The sequence below is a fragment of the Erinaceus europaeus genome, chromosome 10 (genome assembly GCF_950295315.1).
Source record: "Erinaceus europaeus chromosome 10, mEriEur2.1, whole genome shotgun sequence".
Classification (NCBI taxonomy): domain Eukaryota; kingdom Metazoa; phylum Chordata; class Mammalia; order Eulipotyphla; family Erinaceidae; genus Erinaceus; species Erinaceus europaeus.
Genome location: NC_080171.1, coordinates 17,462,127 through 17,481,493, shown reverse-complemented (window position 1 = coordinate 17,481,493; position 19,367 = coordinate 17,462,127). Strand labels below are relative to the sequence as shown.

Sequence of the window (19,367 nt, the reverse complement as noted above, 5' to 3'; positions counted from 1 at the left end):
GAGAGAGAAATAGACTTGCTTGACCATTCATGAAATATCCTCCCTGTAGGTGGGGCTAGAACCCAGCTCCTTGTGCATGGTGATGTGTGCACTTGACTGAGTGAGCCCCCACCCCACCTGCCGCACCCCACCCCGGGGATGATGGCTCCAAGCCCAGGATACAATGGGCTCCTCACCTGAAGCCGCTTCATTGCCTCGGAGTCCTGGTCAGCCTTGACCTTGCAGGCCACCAGGAGCTGGGCTGTGGAGGCAGCTACCTGCTTGGCCGATGAGATGAGCTTCTCCTGGCTGGCGTGGCCTTGGACGGCTGCGTTGGCTGCCTCGCACAGATTGTTGGTGGCTGCGGCTACCATTCGGGCCTAAAGCAGGCAAATTCGGTTAATACCGGCCTCTGGCCCTTGCCAGCTCAGAGGGACCTAGTGGGTGTTGTGTACTCACAGCAGAAATGAGACCCTGGGACCACTGTCCGTCATCCAGTGCATTGGCCGGAATGGCTCCCACCTGTAGGGTGAGAGCAGAGCCTGCTCAGACCTGTGCTCTAAGCTTCCTGACTTCACATGGGTGTGGACATCCCAGCTGCTGCCGGCCCTGTTGTCTGGGTCTTCAAATACTCACCTTCCCTTGGGCCACCAGCTCCCTCTGGGCAGCAGAGGCAGCCTTAACCAGCGCGCTGGTGGCTGCGGCGATGGACTTGGCAGCTTCCAGGATCTGTTCTTCAAAGTTCAAGGATTCATCTGCCTCCTGTGATGAAGACACAAAGGGTGCAGAGAGAGAGAGAGACACAAAGTCAGGGAGGGAGCCGAAGGTGTGTGTGTGTGTGTGTGTGTGTGCAGAGGTGGGGGCTCAGGGAGGGAGGGGAGGACGGGGGGGGGGGGGTGTTGCTGACCTTGGGTTTGGCCCGGGGCTTCAGCTGCTCCAGCTTTTTGGCTGCAGCCTCAATGGCGGCCGCAGCTCCTAGGAGCTCATTCTCAGCAATGACCGTGGGGTCCTCTGGGTCTACCCACTCTGTTCCTGGTGGGACGAAGGAACAAGGGAGGGGTTGAGAGAGAGAGAGAGAGAAAGAGAGAGAGAGAGAGTAGGAAGGTCAAGAGCATTGGGCAGCAAGGTATCACCAGACCCCCGCAGCTGTGGGGAAGATGGGATAGCTCAGAGTAGTCCAGCCAGAAAGCAGAGAGCTCACCACGACGGGGCCTCCCTCCCACCCTGCCCCTGTTCACTCCTCACCCTTCATGGCCTCAGCAGCCTGGATGAGCTCAGTGACAGAACCAGCCACACGCTTTGAGTGTCCCGTCAGCTGCTGCTTCAGTTCTGGGTTTGGTTTCTGCAGGGTCTGGGGAAGAAGGGGTGGGGTGGTGGGCAGAGATGATCAGATCTTTGCTTCTGCCCTGACGTGTGAAGCAGAGCAGACCACAGCTCCCGACCTCCCAGCCCTGGGCCACTCTGCACCCCCCTCAACCACTACCTCACCCACCCAGGTGCACTCTGGTGTCACACTACACACACGGTGAAAAGAGGGCTGCATGCCACTCACCGGCTAGTAGGGAGCAAGGACAGGGATGGCACAAGGAGAAAGAAGTGATGAGGGGGGGGGGTCAGGTGCAAAGAGAGAAGATAAGAAAAAGAGGAAAGTGTGAGTGGGAGGACCAAAGATACTGAGAATGAGGGGGCCCCAGTGGATGGGAGATTTGGAAACAGGTTTGGGGAAGGGATGGTAAGGTAGGGGGAGATTCAACAAATTAATCTGGGAGCTGGGTCTGAGGAGCGAAGGCTGGATGCCCTCCTCACCAGGAGCACGTGGTCCAGCAGTTCCAGGTAGCCGTTGGCACATTCCCGGCCGTAGTGCAGGGCTCGAAGTCGCACATCAGGGGCCACTTCTGGGTGGTAAGCTGCTTCCTGTATCACAAAGCAAAGCATTAGCTTGGGCCGTGCAGTTTTTCCCCTGCCACGTTCTGCCAAGGCTACCTCACTACGTCAGATTTCTGCCCCGCCATTAGGATTTCTACCTTGCAAGCCCGGAGCATGTCTGCAATAGCTCGGCGGCTGAGATTGGCTGTGGCAATGACATCTTCCTGGCGACAGGAGTTGCCAGCTGCAACCGCCTTGGCTGTTGCCATGGTGATACCCTTGGTCATTCGGATGAAGTCTTCTGGGGTAGAGGTTTTAGCAGGTGGTTCTGGGGAACAGAAGACCTGTTGGCAGAACAAGATGGAACATTTTATGGTGAGTGAGACTGAGGCAAGGAGCATGCTCCTTGTGTAGTTTGGTTTCTTCATCATACAAACACCCCCTAACAAACACCATAAGCACTTATTGTACGTGAAGTCCTGGGAGCAGCTCATGCATTCAGTTAATATAACAGAAGGCTGTTATTTCATTCTTTTTTAATATTTATTTTCCTTTTTGTTGCCTTTGTTGTTTTATTACTGTCGTTATTATTGTTGTAGTTATTGATGTTGTCATTGTTGGATAGAACAGAGAGAAATGGAGAGAGGAGGGGAAGATAGAGAAGGGGAGAGAATGACAGACGCCTGCAGACCTGCTTCACTGCCTGTGAAATGACTCTCCTGCAAGTGGGGATCCTTATGCCGGTCCTTGTGCTTTGTGCCACCTGTGCTTAACCCGCTGCGCTATCGCCCAACTCCCAAGGCTGTCATTTTTAACTGAAGTGATTGGGGAGAGTTTCTTATATTATTCAAGAGGTAGCTTGTGAGTTAAGTTTTCATTCCTAAATAAAAGAGCCTTGAGGAGCCAGGTGGTGGCACACCTGGTTGAGTGCACATGCTATAGTGCACAAGGACCTGGGTTCGAGCCTCAGGTTCAAGCTCCCATCCCTACCTGCAGGGGGAAAGTTTTGTGAGCGGTGAGGTTGTATTGTAGGCCTCTCTCTGTCTCTCTCCCTTTCTATTACCTCCTCCTTCTCAATTTCTGGCTGTCTTCTATCCAATAAATAGATAATAAAAATATAAATAAATAAATAAATAAATAAACTCAAAGAGCTTTGACAGGGTGAGAGGCATGGATGGAGCAAGGAGCTGGGTCTTAAGAAAGTGAGATAACAGGAGGGCGTTGTCCATAAATGGTAGGACACGAGTCACCAGAAAGGAAAGTGGTAGAGGGTGAAGGAATGAATGCTCCAGACTGCAGGGACAGTGGGGAAAAGATCGTGGGGTCTTTCCTAAATACCAAACGAAGAGATTGAAATGTACATGATAGGTAAAAAGTCATAAAGTATTTTAAAGTAAATGTTTATCCAAAAATGATTACAGACTAGCCAAGTGGCAGATTCTGTGAGGGGCTTAGGGACACAACAGGGAGAAAAGCAGACACAGTTAAAGTGGTGTTTCTGTTCCTGCTTTGGATACAGATAATAAACAGGCAAAAGCCCCTGAAAACTAAAGGCCGAGATGGCTCTGTGAAGGAAATAAAGAGCGTTATGATCAGAAGTATAATGAGGTGGCCAGGTGGTGAGGGAGTGGCTAGAGTGCTGTATTTAAAAGTGTGAGGTTCTGAGGTCAAACCCTGGTACTGCATATGCCAGAGTGATGCACTGGTTCTTTCTCCTTTTATTTTTCTTGTATTATAAATGCACAAATCTGTCAGAGAAATGCAAGTAAAGACAACACTGAGATACCACTTCCTTCCTGTGAGAATGTCATACATCAGGAAAGGTAGCCAGCAACACATGCTGGAGAGGTTGTGGGGTCAAAGGAACCCTCCTGCACTGCTGGTGGGAATGTCAATTGGTCCAACTCCTGTGGAGAACAGTCTGGAGAACTCTCAGAAGGCTAGAAATGGACCTACCCTATGACCCTGCAATTCCTCTCTTGGGGATATAGCCTAAGGAACCAAAAACTCCATCCAAAAAGATCTGTGTACACATATGTTCTTATCTGCACAATTTGTAATAGCCAAAACCTGGAAGCAACCCAGGTGTCCAACAACAGATGAGTGGCTGAGCAAGCTGTGGTCTATATACACAATGGAATACTACTCCTTTTCACCATTTTTAGCCCATCTTGGATGGCGCTTGAAGAAATCATGGTAAGTGAAATAAGTCAGAAACAGAAGGATGAATAGGGTATGATCTCACTCTCAGGCAGAAGTTGAAAAACAAGATCAGAAGGGAAAACACTAAGCAGAACTTGGAATGAAGTTGGTGTATTGCACCAAAGTAAAAGACTCTGGAGCAATCAGGTCCTGGAACATGATGGCAGAGGACCTAGTGGGGGTTGAATTGTTATGTGGAAAACTGGGAAATGTTATGCAGGTACAAACTATTGTATTTACTGTCAACTGTACAACATTAATCCCCTAATAAAGAAAAAAAAAAAAGAAAGAAAAGAAACCCATAAATCTTAAAAAAATAAATAAGAATGACCTAAGTCCCAGGTTCAACCCCCTACACCACCATGAGTCAGAGCTGATCAGGGGTTTGGTTAAAAAAAAAAAAGTGAGGTTTTATTTCAGACAGGTGGTCAGGGAAGGACTTTTTGAGGAGAAAATATTTAAGCTGAAACCTAGAAGATGGGCTGGGGAGATAGCATAATAGCTATGCCAAAAGACTTTACTGCCTGTGGCTCTGCAGTCCTGGGTTCAATCCCCAGCACCACTATAACCCAGAGGCTGTTCCTTTGGATTTCTTTCTTTCTCTCTGTACTTCTCACTCACTCATTGGCAAATGAATTCATTAAAAGAAAAGGAAGGAAGGAAGGAAGGAAGGAAGGAAGGAAGGAAGGAAGGAAGGAAGGAAGAAATCTAAAGGACTGGAAGGAGCCAGATGAGGAACAAATGCCCACAGAGGACAAGAGTTTTCTATGACCTCAGAACTAACAGCCTCCAGTGGAGCTGGCCAGAAAGGGAAAAGAGGAGGCTAAGATGGGATGGGGGAAGTCAGCTGGGGCCATGGGGGCCGGAATGGCAAGGATGTCACAGATGTGACGCCGCAGTCATCTGGGTTAAGGGTTTTAAGCAGTGAGGTGACATATTGTGTGTATATGCTGATGTATATTTGATATGAAAGGGAGAGGGGCACTGGACTGGCACATGTGCTAGAGAGGGAACTCAGGGCCCCGTGTGTGCAAGGCCTGCGCTCCACCGAGATAGCTCCCTACTTGCTAATATGATATATATTACATATTTATTTACTTATTTTGGATAGAGATTGAGAGAAATTAAGAGGGGAGAGGAACAGAAAGACAGACACCGGCAGCACTACTTCACTTGTGAAGCTTCCCCTGGCAGATGGGAACTCAGGGCTTGAACCTGGGTCCTTGTGCATTGTAACGTGCACTCCAACTAGGTGTGCCACCACCCGGCCCCTGATAACATATATATATATATATATATATATATATATATATCCTGCTAATTTATATTTTTTAAAGGTAATTTTGGCAGTCCTAGAAAGTTGTGCAGTGATTACAGCAACTGGCTTCTAAGCATGAGGTTTCAAGTTTAGTTTCTGGCACTTTATGTGCCAGAGAGATGCTCTGGCTCTCTGTTTCTCTCCCTCAATAATAAATAAATATACATTTAAAAAATATAATTGTCAGGGTTAGGGAGACAGCATGGCTAAGCAATAAGGCTCTCATGCCTCAGACACCAAATGTCCCAGGTTCAATCTCCAATACCACCATAAGGCAAAGCTGAGTAGTACTCTGGTTTAAAAAAATTAATTAATGGGAGTCGGGCTGTAGCGCAGCGGGTTAAGCGCAGGTGGCGCAAAGCACAAGGACCGGCATAAGGATCCCGGTTCGAACCCCGGCTCCCCACCTGCAGGGGAGTCGCTTCACAGGCGGTGAAGCAGGTCTGCAGGTGTCTATCTTTCTCTCCTCCTCTCTGTCTTCCCCTCCTCTCTCTATTTCTCTCTGTCCTATTCAACAACGACAACAACAACAATAACTACAACAATAAAACAACAAGGGCAACAAAAGGGAATAAATAAATAAAATAAATATAAAAAAAATTAATTAATTATGGAGTCGGGCTGTAGCGCAGCGGGTTAAGCGCAGGTGGCGCAAAGCACAAGGACCGGCATAAGGATCCCGGTTCAAGCCCCGGCTCCCCACCTGCAGGGGAGTCGCTTCACAGGCGGCGAAGCCAGTCTGCAGGTGTCTATCTTTCTCTCCTCCTCTCTGTCTTCCCCTCCTCTCTCCATTTCTCTCTGTCCTATCCAACAACGACAACAACAATAATAACTACAACAATAAAACAACAAGGGCAACAAAGGGAATAAATAAATAAAATAAATATATATTTTTTAAATTAATTAATTAAATTAGATAAAAAGATGATTCTGGCTACTCTGTAAAAAGAATAGATTGTGAGGGATGGGTGCGGGCGGGGCAGTCAGATGAGATAATAATGGTGGACAAGATGGTGGTGGAAATGAAGAAAGAGGAAAATGAGGTCATTCGGAAAGAGCACTAGTAAGTTCTATTTATGGGTTTAATTGTGGGGAAAGAAAACGATTCCAAAGGCTGGGTTTCAGGGGCCAGGCTGTGGTGCATCTAGTAGAGTGCACACATTACAAGGCGGCAAGGATCCAGGTTCAAGCCCTCAGTCCCCACCTGCAGGGAGGAAGCTTCATGGTTACTGACGTACTGCAGGTGTCTCTCTCTCTCTCGCCCCTCTCCCTTCAATTTCTCTCTGCCCTATCAACATGGGAAAGAAAAGAAGGGGGAAAAAAGTCCATTTGGCGCAGTATATTCATTGAACAGAGCTCCACTGATAACTCTTGTGACAATAACAAAATAAAATTAGGGGGTCGGGTGGTAGCGCAGCAGGTTAAGCGCGCGTGGCGCAAAGCGCAAGGACCGGTATAAGGATCCTGGTTCAAGCCCCCAGCTCCCCACCTGCAGGGAGGTCGCTTCACAGACGGTGAAACAGGTCTACGGGTGCCTATCTCTCTCTCCCCTTCTCTGTCTTCCCCTCTTCTCTCAATTTCTCTCTGTCCTATCCAACAACAACAACAACATCAATGGCAACAATAACAATGGCGACAATAACAAGGGCAACAAAATGGGGAGGAAAAAGGTTTCCAGGAGCGAGCAGTGGATTTGTAGTGCAGGCACCGAGTCCCAGCAATAACCCTGGAGGCAAAAAAAAAAAAATTAAGTAATTAATTAAAAGGCTGGGTTTCTGACTTTTGCAGCTGAGACACTAAGGTGCTGTCTACTGACAAAAGATGAGAAATGATCAGATCTAGGAAGCAAAACATTCAGAGTTCCAATTTGTACTTGTCCAAGAAGTGAAAATAGGGCATCAGAAAGATGAACTTGGCTATCAGTGAGATAAATAAGAGAAATGAGAGTAACAGAGCATGAAGGCAGGGAGACCAGACAAAGAACTGGCACAGACTCAGAGTGAGGGAGACTTCATGCAACTCTGAACTGGTGTGCTGGCAGTGGCAGAAGAGAGGAAGTCCTACAACTGTCAGCACCAGTAACAGGAAGTAGCAAGTCCCCAAGAACAGCTGGTATGGGGGCCACTGCATCTCAGTGGTGACGCCAGGCAGGCAGCTGAGAGTAACTAAACTTAGAACTGAAAGCAAACGTGGTAGAGCTGGGTGGTGGCGCACCTAGTTGAGCACACACATCACAGTGCACAGAGACATGGGTTCAGGCGTTGGGCGGTAGCACAGCGGGTTAAGCGCATGTGGCGCAAAGCACAAGGACTGGTGTACGGATCCTGATTCAAGCCCCCGGCTCCCCACCTGTAGGGGAGTTGCTTCACAGGCGGTGAAGCAGGTCTGCAGGTGTCTATCTTTCTCCCCCTCTCTGTCTTGCCCTCCTCTCTCCATTTCTCTCTGTCCCATCCAACAATGATGACACCAATAATAATAATAACTACAACAATAATGAAAGACAACAAGGGCAACAAAAGAGAAAGTAAATAAATAAAAAACATTAAAAAAAAAAAAGACATGGGTTCAAGCCCCTGGTCCCTATCTTCAAGGGAGAAGCGTCATAAGTGATAGTCTCTCTTTCCCACTATTTGTCCTTTCCCTCTCAACTTCTGTCTCTATCCAAAATAAATAAGTAAATAAACAATAAAAAGTAAACATGGGGGCCAGGCAGTGGCACATCTGGTTAAATGCACACAAGAATGTGCAAAGACCCAAGTTCAAGGCCCTGGTCCCCACCTGTAGGGGCAAAGCTTCATGAGTGGTGAAGCAGGGTTGCAAGTATCTCTCTCTCTTTCCCCTTTACCTACCCCTTTCCTCTCAATTTCTCTCTGTCTCTATCTAATAATAATAATAATATATATATATATATATATATATATATATATATATATATATATATATATATATTTATTGCCTTCAGGGTTATCTCTAGGGCTCGGTGCCTGTACTACGAATCCACTGCTCCTGGAGGTTATTTTTTCCCTGTTGTTGCCCTTGTTGTTTATTGCTATTCTTATTGCTGTTGTTGTTGGATAGGACAGAGAGAAATGGAGAGATGGCGGGAAGACAGAGAGGGGGAAAGATAGACACCTTACAGACCTGCTTCACTGCTCGTGAAGTGACCCCCCCCCACCCCCCTGCAGGTAGGGAGACAGGGGTTAGAACCAGGATCTTTACACTTGTCCTTGCGCTTTGCACCATGTGTGCTCAAACCACTGCACTACTGCCTGGACCCCTAAATTTTTTTTTTTAATTAAAAATATCTTGGGGTCGGGTGGTGGTGCATTTGGTTGAGTGCACATGTTACAATGCCCAAGGACCAGGGTTCAATCCCCTGGTGTCTACCTGTACAGGAAAAGCTTTTTGAGTGGTGAAGCAGTGTCAAGTGTCTCTCTGTCTCTCTTCCTCTCTATCACCCCCTTCCGTCTTGATTTCTGGCTATCTCTCTCAAAAGGGGGAGCGGTAGCACAGCAGGTTGGGTACACACAGCACAAAGTGCAAGAACAGACGTAAGGATCCTGGTTCAAGCCCCAGCTCCCCACCTGCAGGGGAGTCGCTTCACGAGTGGTGAAGCAGGTCTGCAGGTGTCTGTCTTTCTCTTCCCCTCTGTCTCCCCTCCTCTCTCCATTTCTCTCTGTCCTATCCAACAACAACGACAGCAATGATAATAACAACAGCAATGATAAACAACAAGGGCAACAAGGGGAAAAAATAGCCTCCAGGAGTAGTGGATGTGGGCACCGAGCCCCAGCAATAACCCTGGAGGGAAGACATAATAATAAAAAAAAAATTAAAAATATCGTTAAAAGGAAAAGAAAGTAAATGTGGTAGAGGTTATCAAATGAAAATGATGAAACTTATCAAAGAAGAGAACAGAAAGAGAAGGTTACTTGTATAAACTTGTTTAATGCCCGAAGGCCTCTGTGCTTACTAGGTTGAAGGTGACCCGGAGGTGACTGCATAGAGAAGAAATGTGAGAGAAGGGAGAGGAAGGCCAAAGGCAGGAAGAATGTCCAAAAGAGGCTCGTTGACAGAGTCAAATGCTTTGGAGGTGTTTGAAAAGGACTCAAGCCAAGAGGACATGTGCCCACCGGTGACTGGGGCAAGTGGGAGGGTGGAGGTTTAGGAGGCTGCTGTCAAGTGTGAGGGGTGAACAGGTGAGAAGGAGGGTGCACAAGAAGGGGTGTGAGTATGCCCCTCTCGTCAGTATACTGAGCTGCAGACTCAGTCCCACGCGATCCTTCTCTAACCCCAGGGCCTCACCGCCAGTTCCTGCCGTATGTGCTCCGTGGTTGCCTCCAGAGCCCTCGTGCCTTTGGTGGCCTCGTCTTCCACAGCCTTCACGGTCTTGAGCAACGATGTCACATTGGTGACCATCACCTGGGGGGTGGGGGAGAGTAGGGGGGAGGGGACTGGGTCATTTGAAAGAACAAGAGGAAGCACAGTGACCTGTTCCTTCTGCCCATGCTGCCACCAGGCCCTCCGACCTTGGCTGAGTTCTTGAGCTGCCACACAGCAGGGTCATCCCCGACTTTGCCAGCGGCAGCCTTGGTCGCACTGATGAGGTCTCCCAGTGCCTTGGCCACATCCTTCACTGCATTGATCAGCACCACCTATGTGGGAGAACAGAGGCTGTGGTCCTGGGGTGCGCGCGGGGGGGGGGGGAGAGGGGGGCAGCCAATAATTCTGGCACAACTTGAGATGTAAGACAGCTACCTGAGTCTCAGGGTCTTCAGATCCCAGACTGGCTGCACCCAGCTTGACAACGTCAGCAAGACGGGTGATGGTGGCCACCGAGGACTGGGCGGCTTGCGCCAACTTCTCCTGGCTGCCGGCTGCGTTCTGCACCAGCACCTTGGTGTCCTCCACCAGCACCTTCGCAGTCTTCAGAATGCCCTCCCTGGGGGAGGACGCGGCCAGCTCAGCTCTCCTCGGGCCTCCCCTGGCCTCTGCAGGCCTCTGCTCCATCCTGCCTCCCTAGGGCCCAGTCCCCTCCTCACCGGTGGTCAGCAAATGACTCAGCGCCCTCGCGGTTGAGGGTGCCAGCAGTGGCGAACATGATGGTGGTGTCAAGGTCGGCGATGATGCCAGACACAGCACTGGCTGCTGTGATGCAGGCCTGTGTGCCTCGGTTTCCGGCCTGGAGCGCGGCCAGCACGTGGGAGACCTGTGGGAGAGAAGCCACAAGGTGACAGGGCCACACGAGAGGGAGAGATCTGTGCCTGGGTGTGGGCTAGGAAGGGTGGGCTGCAGGGCTAGGGACCAGTGCTTCCCACTGCCAGACGGATAGTCAGTCACCTTCTCGGAGACTCTGCGGGCACACTCTATGAGCTCCTTCTTGGTGTAGGCGTCACTGGGGCTGCACTGCAGGGCGCCTGCCTTGGTGACCAGAGCAGTACAGCCGTGCCCCAGCTCCTGTACCCGGTGCTTGATGTGGGCCCCTATCTGTGAGCAGGTAGAAGAAGTTAGGTGGGATTTACAAGAGGCACTCAGTACCTCCACTGTGCCTGAAGGACTAGCAGGGACCTGAAAACACATGCACTGCAGACTCGGGGGTGTGTTCAGAATACAGACTTCGCCTGTTTCACATCCTGTAGGCAGGAGATCACCTCCCACACATGGAAAACACGAGCACGTAGGCACACGCAGGTGAGGCACGGGGAAGAGAGGAGGAACACTTCACGCTGGGGTATTTGAATCAGAGGACCATGAGTTACAACTTGGCCTGGATGAGTCAGTGGAAGGGTTTGGGGCTGGGGGTTAGGTGTGCCATGCTGACATTCAACTACTTGCTTTCCTGGGAAGCCAGGAGCTTAGGGAAGGGAGAACTTCACGGGTTTATAACAGGATGAAGAAAGGGACACAGACTTGCAGTGCAGTGGAGAAGCAAGCACAGGCCCAGCAGAAGAGTGGATAGCATCACACCAGGAATCCCCTAGGCCCCAGGGTGTCCCCTCCGTTCTGTGACTGAGGAGGTCACAGGTCCCTTATGGGTCCCTGCACAGTCTTGACTGCTCTTTAGTGAAGTGGCCTTAAGGGTGGGACAGCTCCAGAGGCTGACGTGATGGGGATATTGGGCGTGGCGCTGGCATTTCTTATGTGGGGTGAGGGGCCGACCAGAGCCGCCTCATGTTTACCTCCTCGTTTTCAGCAGCCACAGCGGCAGGCTTGGCCTCCGAGGCCAGACGGCCATAGTCACTGGTCAGCTGGTTAGCGAGAGGGCCCAGCTCCTCAGGGCTGGTGTTTGACTTGGTTACCTGGTGACAAAGGCGGAAGTGAAGTTATGCCCAAGCTCAGCTCTTTGAGGGCAGTCAGTCCTCCCCTACTTTTCTATGGAACTCACCATCTCCTGAACGGTGACGGCAATGGCCTTGGCTGTCCGTACCATGGTGGTCTGGTAATCCACGAAGGAGCCTTCTGGTTCGCCCATTGGTCCTTCATCTAGCTGAAGGGGTAGACGGGGAGGCAGGAGAAAGGCCGTCAGGATTTCTGCCTCTGGGCTCAAGGACTCTGGCCCAGGGTGGCCTCAGTGGCCACAGGTACCCCAAGATTCTTACCTGGTTGATGGCCTCAGTGATGGAGTCCACCATGCCGCCGACAACCCCTGCAGCACTGGCAGCCTCATTGAGGGTGGTGGTCAGGTCGTCGACGGCCTCCGTCATCATCTGCACGGCCTCCTCCAGGGCTTCCTGGGTGTGAGCTGCTTGCTGTGGGGCGCAGCAAGTAAGTGGGGTGGGGGCAGTGGTGATTGTTCCCATCCCCCCCCCCCGGCATACGGCAGCAGCCTCGGTACCTTGGGGTTACCACCAGCCTCCTTGGCTGTGTACAGCAGCTGCAGGGCAGACTCTGCCAAGGTCTTAGTCTGGTCCAGGAGTGCCATCTGCTGCGGGTGGCTCAAGGTCTTGGAGGCAGCACCCACTGCAGCTAGAGTGAGTGGCTCAAAGTACTGGGCCATCTGGGATACCTAAAGCAAGGGGTTGGGGTGCTTGCTCTGACTTTCACTCTGTCTCCCCAGGCCTCCCCACTTGTCTCCAAAGGGTACCTTGTGTCCCAGTTGGGAGGCTTCAGCCCGGGCAGCACTGGCCAGTGGCTCAATAAGATGGGAGATTTCCTGCACTGCGGTGAGCATCTGAGTGTGTAAGGCCTGGGGAGGAAGTGGATGTCAGCCCTGACTGTGGCCAGCACAGGCCCTCGCCGCTCTTGCTTCCACACTGAACTAAGCTCTGACAGGTTTCAGCCCGTCCCTGATCCCCACTGTCCTCAGTCCATCACCACCAGTCTTCCCAGACAGTCTGTCACAGAGCCCTCCTCTGCCTTACCTCTTGAGAGATCCCCTCACGGGGAGCCAGCTGCTGGCTGACGGCAGCCAGGGAAGCCTGATCTAGGTCTCGCAGGCAGCTGTTCAGAGCTGCAATGGCTGTCTCACACTCCAGCTGCCCCGGAGCCTTGTCCCTGCAAGGACGTCACAGGCTAAGCACCATGGCCATCCCCTTTAAAACAAGGCCAGCCTACCTCTCTCTGCAATCACGGATCGCGGACAGCGAGTCTTATACCACTAGTCCATCGAATGCACCCAAATGCCTGCCCCTCCACGTGGCCAGGTATGCCTCCCCAGACACACTGGCTTTCGGCTCTCCAGTACCTCATGCTGGTGATAAGCTTCTTGATGGAGTCCGAGACAGTACGGGAGTGGCCGGCCAGCACTGACCAGCGTGGGGGGTCCCGGGGATTGACTGCCAGGGCCCGGGCTGTCTGGATTAGTCCTCCTGCACTCTCCAGCATGGTTTTGGCAGAGATCACGATAGGCTCCATGGCAGCCCGACCCTGTGGAGGGAGGCAAACCGATTAGCCTCAAGACTCCCGAGAAGACGGGATGGCGGGTGGCTTGGCCGTTCTCCCTTCCTGTCGCCTCACCTCAGGACTAATCTGGGCGGGAATGCTGGAGAACTCGGGGTTGGAGGCGAAGGCGCTGAGGTTGTCTACAGCCTCTAGCAGAGGGGCTGTTGCTGCTTGACACTGGGCACGGTTCTCGTCTGTGAAGGCCCCATCTAGTGCCTGGTGGGGGGAGTGATGGGGAGGGCTTCAGGATAGGCTGTAGGCAAGGCCCACCTCTGCTTTCTCAGCTTAAAGGGGAGAGGCTGGTGATCGCCATGGGAAGGGGACAGTAGGGGAAAGCGGGGCTGAGGCAGAAGGGTGTGGTAAAGGGCCCTGGAAATGACTGGGGGTGGGGGCGGGGAGGCAGCAGTCAGAGGACAGAAGACTGAGAAGGGCAGGGAATTTGAACACTGAGAACCTTGATAGTCTTGACAAGATTGGCTGTGCTGTTGGCCACCTCCTTGGCTGATTGTACAAACTGGCGCTTGGCGGTAGGATTGGCGGTGCGGGCGGAGGCCAAGCGGCAGCTGTTGCACAGCGCAGAGGTGTGCTTGGCTACGATAGTGGCTGCAGAGAGCACCTGAGGAGGAAGTGGGAACCATGAGAAGGCCGGAAGGGGGGCTGGGTGCTCACATGAGGCACGGCCACTCTGAGGGGGGTGGGTGGGAAGGGGGCGGTGGAGATCAAGAGCTTTGAAGATCTAATTAGGAAAGAAGTAAAGATCTGGGAGACAGAAACACTCAAGGTGAACTGATGGGGGTGGGGGGGGGTAGAGAGATGAAACACAGGTGTTGAGGGAGAAATCTGTACAGAAACAAACAAGCTGAAACCTCTAGAGAAGCTGTGAACTTCACCCCGAGTGGAGTGCACACACAACTTAGTAGGGGGGGTCTCTGCCCTCCTTTCCCCACACCTCCCTCTCTCCCACTAGGTCAGTCCTTCCTGGGTTCATGTTCTTCTCAGACTTGTCCATGGTTCCATCCCCTCAAATTACCTGGGCTTGGGTACAGCCTGGTTCTCCCAAACTCTGACAGGCCATCTGAATGGCCTGGTTTGCACGGGCAAACTGTGTAGGTTCTACTAGTCCTTGCTGTCCGGCTTGGCTGCTGGGGTCCGAGACACCCACCAGATATGCTGCCTGTCAGAGAGAAGGGAAGGGTGGGGAGTACAGGCTGCTCTTCAAGTGGAAACTGAAGAGTGATGACAGGTATATTTAGCAGCCAAAGTTCTTTTTAATATTTATTTATTCCCTTTTGTTGCCCTTATTGTTTTCTTATTATTGTTGTCATTGTTGGATAGGGCAGAGAGAAATGGAGAGAGGAGGGAAAGACAGAGACAGGGAGAGAAAGATAGACACCTGCAGACCTGCTTCACCACCTGTGAAGCGACTTCCCCCTGCAGGTGGGGAGCTGGGGGCTCGTACTGGGATCCTAACGCTTTGTGCCACCTGTGCTTAACCTGCTGCACTACCGCCTGATTCCCCCAGCAGCCAAAGTTCTATGTGAATGGACAGATGGTAACAAACTGTGTGCCCATAGTGAAAACAAACACAGCACTTCCCTTGCTCAAACATTTCAGAAGATGAAAAAAAATGTAAAACCACAGAGCAAGGGGCTCATCCGTTTTCTGTTTAGATGTGTATGTCTGTATATGTTGGTCTTGGTGTGAGAAGCACCGATTGCTCTAAGTAGCAGTAAAGAATGTTTGAAAGACAAGATGGGAGTCAGGCAGTAGTGCAGCGGGTTAAGTGCAGATGGTGCAAAGCAAGGACAGGCATAAGGATCCCGGTTCAAGCCCCGGGCTCCCCACCTGCAGGGGAGTCGCTTCCCAGGTGGTGAAGCAGGTCTGCAGGTGTCTCTCTTTCTCTTCCCCTCTCTGTCTTCCCCTCCTCTCTCCATTTCTCTCTGTCCTATCCAACAACAACAACATCAACAACAATAACTACAACAATAAGACAACAAGAGCAACAAAAGAATAAATAAATAATAAATATTTTTTTAAAAAAAGAATGTTTGAAAGACACCCACAGTGGTGTAGGAGGTACAAAGTGTATGATCCATGGCATCACACATGCCAGAGTAATGCTCTGTTTTATTCTCTTTCTCACAAATAAAAAGATTTTGAGAAAAAAAAAAAACTTAAAAAAAATCTACATGAAGATCCTCATTTAAAGATACAACACTTAAACTATAGGTTGACTATTTTCTTTTCTTTTCTTTTCCTTTCTTTTCTTTTCTTCCTACTTCATTTTTATTTGACAGGATAGATTGAAATTGAAAGAGGAAGGGGAGAGAGAAGGAAAGAAAAAGACAGACACCTGCAGACCTGCTTCACTGCTCATGAAGTGTCCTCCCTGAAGGTGGGGAGTGGGGGCTCGAACCCAGATCCCTGTGAGTGGTGTTATATGTGCTTAAGTGAGTGTGCCACTGCCTGCACCCTAGGCTGACTATTTAGCATTAATTACACCTCTAAGTTTGAGAGATTCGGAACTAGAAGGGATGGGTATAATGGTTCCCAAAAGAATTTTTTTTAAATATTTTATTTATTTATGAGAAAGATAGGAGGAGAGAGAGAACCAGACATCACTCTGGCACATGTGCTGCCAGGGATTGAACTTGGGACCTCATACTTCAGAGTCCAAAGCTTTATCACTGTGCCACCTCCTGCACCACTACCAAAAGAATTTTTTTTAGGGCTAGAGAGGTAGCATAGAGTGTTAGAACACCACCTTGCATGCCCGAGGCTCCAGAAGTCAAAGGTTCAAGCCCCAGGATTACTGTATGACAAAGCTAAGCAGTGCTCTAGTTTCTGTTTCCATTCCACCTTCTCTTGCACATAAACAAATCCTTTAAAAATATTATAATTAGGGGCTGGGGAGGTAACATAATCAGTATGCAAAAATACTTTAGTGCCTGAGCCTCCAACATCTCAGGTTTACTGTCCAGCACTATAAACCAGAGCTGAGCAGTGCTCTGGTCACCCAACAGAACAGAGCAAAGAGAGGTAGGAGAAGCTAGTGGGGCAGAATCATAGGTTTTAGGGAAAAGGTCTGAGAATATACCCTCACACCAGTATGCTCTAAGGACCCATCTACTAAAACAAAAACACTTTCAGAGCTAATAAGTTGTTTCATACTTAATAATATTCAAAAGGCAGAGCTAAGTAGTGATTTTAGCAACTGTAAATTGAAGTTTTTGATATTATTAATTTGATAGAGTCAGAGAGAAATCAAGAGGGGAGAGGACAAAAGAGAGAGAGAGACCTCCTTTACTACTCGAAGAGCTTTCCCCCTGCAGGTGGGGACCAGAAGCTTGAACCCAGATCCTTATGCACTGTAATGTGTGTGCTCAACCAGGTGTGCCACTGCCCGGTCCCTATTGTTATTATTTTTAATGTGGTGCTGGGGAAATCGTGTGTGTGATACTTCCATCTTTAGCCCTTATCTGTAGAGGCACAGAGACAGAGAGACACCAAAGCACCACTTCACCACTGAAGGGGCTCTGTTTGTTTTCAACCTTGGTGCCTATCCATGATGTTCTCAAGTGGTGCCAAGGATCAAACCCAGGGCCTCAGGCATGGAAGGTAAACACTCTACCATTGAAGCACCTCCTGCTACTCCATTTATAATTTGAGCAATATAATCATAACCCAAAGCACTAGGGTCTGGGTGTGAGAGTGGACAGAACAGTGGGTGTGCTAGGAACACTGATGACCATCTCCACTCCAGGAGGAAAAACCCAGTCTCCACAGCACTGGCTTTGCAAACAGAACTTGCTGATTCCTCTCTGTGTAGGTCAGGCTTTGAAGAGGTGGAGCAAGGAGAGTGGGGGTATTCCAGGAGCCCATCTCCAAAGCATTACCTGTGCAGCTGCCTCAGTGAAGCCACAAAGGGCCTTGGAGGCTGTGGCGATGGCCTCTCCAAACTCTGGCAGGTTTCCATTCTTGGCATTGTGGGAGATGCCAGTCATGGCTTCACCCAGCACCTGGGGAACAGATGGTATCAGGAGAGTCATATCCTTTTCTCAGAGAGGAGGGCAGTCCCTGGTTGGTTCCATTTTCCTGCCCTCTTTCCTTTCTGGGAACCTGGCTTCACTTACCTTTGAGTTCTCCATCACACTGTCCAAGCAGCCAAAGTAGGACATGTCACTGATGGGCTGGACAGGGTTCTCCAGGAGTTCCCGGACCGTCTGTGGAAGGGTCGAGGGTAGTGAGTTCCAGGGTAGCTCCCTCACTGCAAACCCAGTATCCTTCCTCACCCTCAAACCCATTTAGCCTGCCGTGCGTCTACCTCCAGTTCCCGAAGGGCATTATCACACTCTTTCTGGCCCGGTGCTTGCTGGGTGCACATGGTGATGAGCTGGTTGATGCTGTCAGTCACTGCCCTGGAAGAAGACAGAGCTGAATGAGTGAGTGCACAGGCCATCGTTCCTGGGTCCTGTGTTCATGAGAAGTCTCTAGACCCTTAGTTTTTGCCTGGATCCACTCCTCCACTGGGGGTTTATTATGAAGCCTGCCTCTTCTGCATTCTAAGCTGAGTTTCCCAGCTCTTACTGACCGGGCTGCTGCAGCCAGCTGAGTCTTGAGGTTTGGGGAAGCAGGGTCTGTGGACAGGGCTTTGGCAGCCAGAAGAAGTTTGCTTGAAGACATGGAGATACCTTTCAAGTTGGACACAACCTGGGCCCGATCTTCCTGGCTCTGTGGGAGGTGAGAAGGTTAACACATTGTCCAGTCCTCTCTTAGCAATCTCTACAAGGGATCTTCTTTCCTAGACACTTAAGGGCAGCTAGACACTGGGGCAGGGAGGGAGCCAGGAACAGGTCAGGACTCTGGTCACACAAGTGCCCCCTACTGAATCCTGGGACCAGACCCTGAGCCTCTTCGTACCGGAGCCTGTCCTGCCATCTCCACCCCAGCTTCCAGGAAGGTGCTGAAGTCCTGTCCAAATCGACCCGAGGCTCGAGCCAGGTCCTGAGGGGTTCCCCGAGAGGCCTGCACCAGTTCTGTGGCTGCCTGATTCAGCCCAGCAGCAGCTTCATTCAGGCGGCTCTGAGCTTCTTGGAACGTCCCAGTGCTGGGGGGAAGCTGTGGAGTCAGAGAGAAAGTCAGATGCAAGAAGTGGGAGCGATGTGGAGGAGGGTCTGGCAACCTGGGAGGAACAGCTGGGCATGGGGGGGGGGGCGTGTGTAGGTGTCTAAACATTTGGGGGATGTTCAGAGTCCCTTGTGTCCTGTGTGCCCTCCACTCCCCTGTCCTCCTACCGAGTCACTCAGTAGTCGCTTGCTGGCATCGCCAACTGCTCTCAGGGCATTGTCCACATCTCTCTGGCCCGGCAGGCAGCTGACGCAGCGGTTCAGGGCCTGGGTCACTGCCTTGGCCACCTGAGTTGGGAATGGGGGTGTGTGTGTCAGCAAAATAGAAACAACTTGGGAGATTCGTTCCCTTTTCCACCCTAAAAATATGGGCAATCACGAAGTCTCAGGCCTCTGAAAGGAAAGAGGAAAGAGGGGGAGCTGTAGCTGGACAGGCAAAGTTGGGGTAACTGTCAAGTGGCAATGATCAAACATCCCCCAACTTGGTGTCTAGCTAGGTCCCCAACAAAGTCTGATGGAGACACTTCAACTGAGAGAAAGAAGGGTGGAACCCAGAGAGGAGATTAAAAGCAGGCCTGAGAAGAGCTCCCCCTGTCAGTGTAAAACTTTCTGCCCCACTGAGGGTGGGGTTTGGGGGAGAGAGAGGAAGTGGTCCCTGGCCACTGGCTGACCTGGGCAAGTCTCTGCTGGCTTTCAGGGTCCCCTGGATGGCTAGCTGCCTTTTTGGCCTCCTCAATGAGGTTGCTGGCCTTGTCCAGGACATCGCTGGCCGTGTCAAGCACTATGGCCTGCACTGCTGGATCTGACGTCAAGGCAGCTATGCCCCTCGCCGCCTGGGCCAGTGACCGCAGACCACCAGCCACGTCCCGAGCTGCAATGCCTGGGAGATGACGAGAAGGAAGGGGACAGGCACCCTCACTGCCAGGCCCTGATCCCAGGGGCTTCTGCCCTCAGCCCTGTCTTCACCAAGTCCCTCCTCCTCCGCCCCTTTGTCA

At 50.9% G+C, this 19,367-nt stretch overlaps 1 protein-coding gene across 8 annotated transcripts in view; it reads right to left on the bottom strand.

Moving 5' to 3' along the window:
- TLN1 (talin 1) overlaps positions 1 to 19,367 on the bottom strand; it is a 61,763-nt gene that overhangs the window by 19,837 nt on the left and 22,559 nt on the right. For 4 of the 8 annotated variants that reach the window (XM_007522815.2, XM_060199203.1, XM_016188036.2 and 1 more), the window contains 29 exons: positions 19,044 to 19,252; positions 18,541 to 18,660; positions 18,167 to 18,364; positions 17,838 to 17,977; positions 17,571 to 17,664; positions 17,380 to 17,469; positions 17,143 to 17,265; positions 14,277 to 14,420; positions 13,701 to 13,862; positions 13,322 to 13,462; positions 13,050 to 13,231; positions 12,727 to 12,859; positions 12,450 to 12,551; positions 12,201 to 12,371; positions 11,965 to 12,114; positions 11,751 to 11,852; positions 11,545 to 11,664; positions 10,706 to 10,852; positions 10,408 to 10,574; positions 10,124 to 10,307; positions 9,895 to 10,020; positions 9,671 to 9,787; positions 2,004 to 2,189; positions 1,786 to 1,893; positions 1,225 to 1,330; positions 887 to 1,011; positions 616 to 741; positions 439 to 501; positions 177 to 359 (listed from right to left, as the gene is read on the bottom strand). The exons of the other annotated variants lie outside the window; for them this stretch is intronic. In XM_007522815.2, coding sequence (XP_007522877.1) covers positions 177 to 359; positions 439 to 501; positions 616 to 741; positions 887 to 1,011; positions 1,225 to 1,330; positions 1,786 to 1,893; positions 2,004 to 2,189; positions 9,671 to 9,787; positions 9,895 to 10,020; positions 10,124 to 10,307; positions 10,408 to 10,574; positions 10,706 to 10,852; positions 11,545 to 11,664; positions 11,751 to 11,852; positions 11,965 to 12,114; positions 12,201 to 12,371; positions 12,450 to 12,551; positions 12,727 to 12,859; positions 13,050 to 13,231; positions 13,322 to 13,462; positions 13,701 to 13,862; positions 14,277 to 14,420; positions 17,143 to 17,265; positions 17,380 to 17,469; positions 17,571 to 17,664; positions 17,838 to 17,977; positions 18,167 to 18,364; positions 18,541 to 18,660; positions 19,044 to 19,252 — 4,019 coding nt within the window. The remainder of the gene's footprint in view (positions 1 to 176; positions 360 to 438; positions 502 to 615; positions 742 to 886; positions 1,012 to 1,224; positions 1,331 to 1,785; positions 1,894 to 2,003; positions 2,190 to 9,670; positions 9,788 to 9,894; positions 10,021 to 10,123; positions 10,308 to 10,407; positions 10,575 to 10,705; positions 10,853 to 11,544; positions 11,665 to 11,750; positions 11,853 to 11,964; positions 12,115 to 12,200; positions 12,372 to 12,449; positions 12,552 to 12,726; positions 12,860 to 13,049; positions 13,232 to 13,321; positions 13,463 to 13,700; positions 13,863 to 14,276; positions 14,421 to 17,142; positions 17,266 to 17,379; positions 17,470 to 17,570; positions 17,665 to 17,837; positions 17,978 to 18,166; positions 18,365 to 18,540; positions 18,661 to 19,043; positions 19,253 to 19,367) is intronic. 8 annotated transcript variants of the gene reach the window in all.